The sequence below is a fragment of the Formica exsecta genome, unplaced genomic scaffold, assembly GCF_003651465.1.
Source record: "Formica exsecta isolate Colony F162 unplaced genomic scaffold, ASM365146v1 scaffold444, whole genome shotgun sequence".
NCBI classification, from domain to species: Eukaryota; Metazoa; Arthropoda; class Insecta; order Hymenoptera; family Formicidae; genus Formica; species Formica exsecta.
In genome coordinates, this window is record NW_021851677.1 from 646,166 (window position 1) to 654,113 (window position 7,948).

General features: G+C 38.1%; 1 protein-coding gene across 1 annotated transcript; it reads right to left on the reverse strand.

Moving 5' to 3' along the window:
- Positions 1-851: 851 nt before the first annotated feature.
- LOC115240700 (uncharacterized protein CG5098) lies at positions 852-7,358 on the reverse strand (the record flags this gene model as incomplete). Its single annotated transcript, XM_029816008.1, has 5 exons — positions 852-2,824; positions 2,935-3,256; positions 3,576-3,757; positions 3,856-6,012; positions 6,122-7,358. Coding segments are annotated over 5 exons (4,101 nt in total), but the record flags the coding sequence as incomplete, so codon positions are not given.
- Positions 7,359-7,948: the final 590 nt, after the last annotated feature.

Here is a 7,948-nt window from a genome sequence, read left to right on the forward strand (position 1 = left end):
AGTCGTTCGACGATGGAAAAAATGATTGGAATATCTCATTCGTCGGACCATTTCACTACGGAATTTGTCTTCTTTCTTTTTTTTGTATCACAAGTAATAAGATTAATATATATAGATATATATATTTTTTTTTACAATTATTTTTCTACGATAAAATTTTTGTTTCCCTTTTTCATACACAATTGTAGAGTATAAGCGTTTCGTTTACAATTCAATATCTCTCTTATTATAGTTATCTAAGTAGTATTCTTTTTTGGCTGTATCCGCGCGCATCCGTTTTATACAAAGACCGTTTTAATACCGAGAGGCGTCGAAAGTGATGTCTCGAAAAGTGTCGTGAAAAGAAAATTAGGCTTTGTGTACTTTTTCTCGAAGTGTAAACGTGTCATATCTTTTATTATTATTTTTTCGAAACAGTTAATATGAGTCTCTAAATAAAATTTTTTCAGAGATATTTTTTACATTTGTTACTATGCACTATATATGTACAAAGAATCTTTTTACGCTCAATAATTTTATCTCCATTTCCGAATATATAGTTACTATTTGAAAATGATTATATCTAATTTATATCATACTCTGTGCTGTGGGAAAAGATGTGACAACTATTTTCAATATATATACTTGATGTGTATATTGTGTGCTATGTGTGTATATATATGTATATATATATATATACACACACATATGTAATCTATATATGTATATATATCTTTTCCTCTATGCAAATTAATATTATGTACACATTGTATACATTATTCTATATAATATTATTTTTATACAATTTTCCTGATTTTTGCTATATAGTTCTTCTTGATGCAGCAAAAAAATCGCTTGTTAATGTTCTTACATTTATCATAGCAAAAACTTGTCTCTCTCACGCTCTGATAAAGTACAATGGAAACGATGATGACAACAACAATGACAGCAAAGATGACCACAATATTAATATGAAAAAACGTAATAATACATATAGCTGTCAATTTAATCACTAACAGTAAATCATACATGTAGAACGTTGGATTTGAATCATTGGTTTTACGACCATACAGATGCATTAGTAAAATGACAGTGAGTATGACGATGTACAAAACGTACCATTGAATGCAATGAGACGTATGGTCTTTGTTCTTTCTTATTACATTAGAATTACAGAGATAATAAAGTTTTACAAGTGTTCTCATCTTAATCATTTAGTTCTATCCAAGCATAAAAATATTTTTCTTCAAGAAATTGTCGATTTATAACATGCAAAAATTAAAATCTGCGTGATAAAGCATCTTTACAAAAAAATATCAATAAAAATGTAACAAAAAATGATTGAACTTTACATGGACAGTCACATGTATAGATAATAATTCATGTAGACACACAAACAAAAGAAAATAAAATACATTAATTACACACAACAATTCTATTATGAAACACATGCATGTATTCTCATGAGAATAATAAATAAAAAATTTTTAAACCCCTAGTAAAATCTTGAATCATAATGTTTCAATAATATGTATAATTTCTTTATTTTTTTTATATATACAAAGTTTTTCTTTTTTTACATCCACTAGAGAACACTTGTCTTACATGCTCGAGCTTCGTGAAAAAAAAAACACAGAGGATATTCAATTTTCACTTATATGTTACTTGAACTTACTCATCTTACTGCATTTAAACATATCCAATTTTGATGGCTGCCACATTTTACAAATTTTGAATTCGATAACATTCAGTACAATATGCCCTATTTATGTATTCCTGCGTACATGATGTTATTAAGAAAATTTGTAATGTTTTTTTCGTAAATGTGAATAAAAAAGCAAACGCCTTCCTTTTTGATTATCATTATTCCTCGATAGTGATCCGTCTATTCTACAGATTCAAAATTAAAAAAATCTTGCTTTTTTTATATTAAGTCGAAAAGGCCACTGTTCAAGGCCACAGGCCAAGAAAATCAGTTAAATTCAATAATTGAGAAGAGTTTCTATTTCTTCACTTTCGTTCGTCATTTATTTTTTCTTTTTTCTTTCTTTCTTTTTTTTTTTTTTTTTAATTCTCAGACAGTTAATAGCGTTGTTGTTTAAACATCTTGTACATTGGAAAGTATTTTTCTCGAGCATATTGATTCTACACTTGATGTCTGGAAATTAGTATAACTGCTTTCACATTTATACTTTCACGCTCCAGATACACACTTACAAGTTGAATGATACAAAGCGTAATTTCAAAACATCTCACATTTATTTCATTAAACAAGATAAATTTATATCTATTAAAGGAGATAGAATATCGAATCAACCATTTGTTAGATTTTATCTATTTATAGTTACATCAATTATATCATTCTTTTCCGCATCTGTTATTATATTCCAATCAACCTTGTAACTTTATTACACATCAAGTGATTGTATCATGAAGATGTTTTGCTCCTGCGCTTTGTCAACTAGAATATACCTTACTAACTAGTAAGGCTATCTTCAGTCATAAAAACGGATTTATATACTTAGTCTCTTACATTATTGCCCTTTAGTCGGTGCATCTAATTAAAGCCGGTTTTCAATGTGATATAATGTGAATACGACCTAATTTTCACATTAGCCTATGTTCACAGACTCACCGGAGTTTCACGTAACTCGATGAAGATTACACTTAGGTATGTACTGATTTGTGTCGAGATGCCAACCTTTCGTCAATGCGCATGGATAATGCGTAACAGCCTTGCAACCTCGTTTCACACAACCAATGTTCGCACCCGTCAAGCCGCAGGAGTCGCATATTGACTTGGCGGCATCCCATACCGCTTCTTGCAATCCTGTCACTCTGCCGCCTGCCAAAACACATTTTTCGTATTCATTATTCATTTAATATTCATATACTACTCCACTGTCTTACTTTCTTACTGTTTTACATGTATTTCCATTATTTGTGATGTCTTACCTGCCATATAAACTCCAGCTGCCCATACCGCACATTGTTCGTGAAGCCATACTTCCCATCGTTGCTCTTCTCCACCAGGGAGGAGAGTCATACCGGTGAAGATAGCGTTTGTATTACTTTCAATAGAATTACGTTTCTTCTTGCCCATCTTTGCGGAGAATTGATCCGCCAGACCCGCGTACCTCAAGCTCCTCTTATTCTTACCGCCTTTCTTTTGTTCCGTCGTAATCTCTTGTTCATCGGCCGATAAAATACCATCCTCCAACCGTTCCTTGCCGATCAAGTATGGTCCAAATAAGTCGCTTAACACGCCTGCTGGAACCTGTTACGAGTATTTATCATATTTATATTTGTATTGCTAGTGTGCAACCTCTCGCTTCTATGCATGTACAGCATGGCATTTAGTTCTAAATGTTTCGCTCTCAAATATATTTGATTTTATCACTTTAATGTTGTATAAAAATAGCACTTAAGCTCGATATGATAGAATCAGTTAAACATATATGGAGTTAAAAGTATAATAATTATATAGATAAAAAAAATTAATTATCATGAAAATATACATATTGTTTACTTGACGCAAATTTAAAATATCTGGTTCATATACTATTAAAACGTCGTCATTCGAAAAAAATACATACTGTGTATGTTCCTGTTGCAATGTGTGGTCCGGCCAGATTCGGATGTGGCCTGGACGGATCTCCGGGTATAACAGAATGGGGACCTTGCTTGCAGAATACACAGACCCAGGTCGAATCCGTGGTGTGCGCATCGTACCGCGACGACAAGGTTGAGCTGAAGAGACCTGCCTTACTAACTTTACCTGTGGTAAATTACAACCAAAAATGTGTAATAAAGTAGATCTTGTTTGCTAAAGTTGTAACAAAAATGTAGAAACAGTTTTCCATCACATGTACGCACCTCTATAATCTAAATCGTTCTGATGACTAAGCCTCTTACTTCGGCCTCCGTTTCCGTTGCCGACACTTTTCCGTTTCTCCTTAGTTTTCTCCTCCTCTTCTTCCCGCGGTGCATTGACCACTTGGATACTCAACGGACTGTCTCTAGGACCTTCCACATGGACCACCGGGCCTCGCGATCTGATGGAACTCGCGTTCGAACCGGAATCGTACGCCATCTCTCTGAGGCCGTCGACTTTGGTGTTTTTCTTTGCCTTCTTCGAAGCCTGGTCCTGTTTCTTCGAACCTTTGGATATCCGCCTCTTCTTCGTCTCCTTCGGCAGAGAATCACTCGTCGTGCCGAAGATATTCTCCGACGACCTGGATATTTTCCTTTTGCCCTGCGTCTTGCCCTTTTTACCCCTCTTCCCCGACAACTTTGTATCCACAGTGGAGGAAACGTCAATAGGATTGTTCTGAACGTTCTGAGAATCCGTTGTCGCTGACAGAAAACTATTTTCGAGACCTTCGATTTTCGCAGCGTCGCTATCGCCCTGAATCTCCACACTCGCGAGTTCCGCTTTTGATTCTTCATTTTTGACATCTGAATCCGCTTCCACGATCCCGGCGAACATCTTTGCCAGTTCTGACTCGACCTCAACGAAGGCATTCGTTGTTGTCGATGTCGTTGTGTTGTTCGCATTTTTCGGACTCGTCACTTTGGATAACTCGGATGACGCATCGTCACTGGATTTTCTTCGTATCCTCTGATTCGCCGGATTCGTCAAGTTACTAATCGCAGTATCCTCGCTACTTCTTCGCCTTCGAATCGGCTGATTCTCCTCCGATATTTCTTCCGCATTCTCGTCCGCCATTGTCTTGTCCGATATTCTCTCTTCCGCTCCTCTAGCAATCTGTTCCTCGGTCTTAACGTCAGTCGTTGGTGCGGAGCTAGCCGTCTCTTCCGACACCGAATCGATAATTCTCGGTTCCGTAGGTTCGGTAGGCTCGAGTTCCATATCTTCGACTTCCGTTTTCGAGTCTTTACTCAATCTTACAGGTTTTTCAAGTTTTCTTTTCCTTCGCTGCTTGGTATTGTCGTTTGAGTCGTCATTGCTGAAAGCCGGCGACACGACCTCATCCTCACGATTCGGCGATTTAGACTTTTGTCTCTCCGGTGACATACTTTTAACACTAGACGTATCCTTCTCCTCTATTGGCATCACAATCACTGAACCGATATTCTCGGTACTCCCGAGCTTCTTATTCCCACCCTCTAATTTCTCTAACAGAGAATCGACACCCTTTTTTCCTCTCTTCGGCAAATTCTTAGGCGATCTCACGCTCGTTTCGTCATGCTTCCTGTCTCTCTCGGAGGAAGATTCTCTTTTAGGACTATCCGTGACGTCCTTTTCCATTTTGGACGTGAGATTGACTATAACAGGTAAGACATTCCTTGGCACTTGCGCGATAACACTCAGCGTGTCCTTAGGTTTCACAGGAGTTTCGAGCTCCTTCTTGTCCGCGATCACTCTTTCTATCGTCACACTAGGCGGCAAATTTATCACTTTCTGCGAAAAATTATCTACATTTATTTCCTTAATCTTATCGTGAAGATTCGCAACTCCCTTTAGATTGCTCTCAAAGTTTTTCACCGTTATTTTAGGTGTAATAACCTCTTTCGTTGATAGTGAGACCGGTTCGCTGACGGAGTTCGGTGTTGGTACGGACGAGCTGATTCCGCTGTCCGACGAGGTTTCCCCGTTCAGCGGTATCGGCGGTGAGATTATGTTACCGTTTCGACTGCCCTTGTCCACGTTTCTTGCAGTCAAACTGATGGGAATATCCTGAGTTATTCGAGAATAATTCTCTGGAATCTCCGACGTGGACGAAAGATCTAGCGTACTCTGGGAGCCAGGCGAATTTCTGTATTGATTTTGATTTGGTGGCCGATTGTCCACCAGCATTTGTAAATTGAACAAGGGAGTGCCCGGTGTGTTAGTCGGCATGACACTTTTCGAGGGGACTGTAGGCGTGTGCCATGTCGGCGGTGCTTGCGTATGAGCGAGTTGAGGAGTAAGTTGAGTCGGTAGATGGGACGCTCGCGCCATAGATGGATGTGTGTAGAACCCAGCTGTACTCAATGCGGCACCAGACAAAGTTGGATGAATATTGAGAGCTGAAAATGCAATCGTTATGATTATTTATCATATTAAGACTGAATAGCGTTGTAAAATGTTAAAATGTAACGGCGAAAGTAACTCGGTATAGTCGGAAACTTAAATTACCTTGTCCCTGTGTGAGATGGTTCCAGACAGTTTGCGGTGGAGGTGTGCCAACCGGTGGTCGGCTATGACCTGGATATTGTCCTGACATTTCGAAACACGGCCAGTTGCTTAATTTTGGGATGCAGGCAGTCAATTGCACCAGATCAGTATTTTCTGACTTGTGCGCCTCTTCCTTAGTGCAGCACTCTTTCTTGATATTGTTACATTTGGCATTCGACTGTGTCCAAGACGATGCTTTACTGTCACTACTTAAGCGCGGTGATAACACATGCGTGACATACTTGTCCAAAATATGCGCTCTCTCTTCTTTCAAATCGTTTGTTACAGTTTTTCCATTTATTTCACTGTTAGTACGCAACTTACTGATGGTTTTCAACAATTCTTTATCTCTGCCTGAATTACATGACAACTCATCTAAATCAGAAAGTTTCAATAAACCATAATCTATATTCTTGTACTCTGCGTTATAACTCTGTACATTAGGGGAATGATCTATCTGTTTTAAAATGGCACCATCCACCAGAGGTGTCCCTTTATCGCCAACTGATGAGTATGGATAATTACAGATTCGATCTTCTGTCTGATTATAAATATGGCTGCGTTGTGTACTTTCTTTCGAACTTATTACTAAATCAAGTGGCTCATTATCGATTACAGAAATGGTGCTACCAGAGTGGCAAACTTCTTTTTCTTTATTATGCTCAATATTGTCCAATGCAATTTTCAGTTCAGCAATATTTTGCGTGTTAATTGAATGCTTTGACACACAACTAAAAAAGTTAACATCTGTATCATAATAAATTTCTTTCCGCGATTCAGGCAAAATTTTGGTTTGATTTTTTGTGAACGAATATATGGATTTCGTCGTTTTATTGATATCTAATAATTCAAGTTCTGTCTCTACACCAAAATCCTTCTGGCAGTTATCCAGCCTATCGTTTTGTTCCTTCTGCAATTTTCTCGTTTGTCTGGATAATGATTCATTAACCGTACTAATTAGTACATTAGAATTCACTATCCTATCATTGTGTCCTGCCGTTTGTGATAACTTTGTAGAATGTATTGAACTTAGATTACTAGCTTCCGTGATATCTTTCCCTTTGTTATGTAAATCATATATATCCTGCACAGTATTATGTGCTACCAATGCTTGCAGATCAACCCACTGCAAATTGTTTGATAGCGCCCATTGTGGCGCAACGTCAAATATGTGTAATCCTAGAAATAAAAAGTTAATTGTAATTTATATTTATAATAACATTTTAATTAGATTGTAAAGAAAATTAAGAAATATGGCTTAAATCGTCAAAAAAACAACAGATTGATTAGATAGACTTAGATTGATATTGTATTAAAATTTATTTTGCAATTACATATATATATTATTATAATTTTTATATTTTAATATAAAATATATTTTTTTTTGTGTCACCGCCGGCCGATGCGTGCACAACGATGTACCGCTGTCGCGCGCGCGCGTGATCGCAATTTCACAAATACCGCACAAATAGTAAATCAGCGCCGTATTAAGAGACGACCGGTGTGCCCTGGCACTTTTTCACGCCGCACGCCAACAGTGGCGGCGAATCTACGTATCGCACACACGCATGCACGCGGCGCACACGCACATACACACTGTCGAAGACGATGCGCGAGAATGAATGTAGAGGTAGGCACGCACGGCGTCGCGTTGCCACCGGCAGACACACGCACGATACGCACGTCTAACGTCGCACCGACACGACGATCATGGGCGCACGTCGTGCGCGATCCGGTATGTGCGCCGATCGCACCGACAATTACGACACGCGGAGAAACGATGCGAGC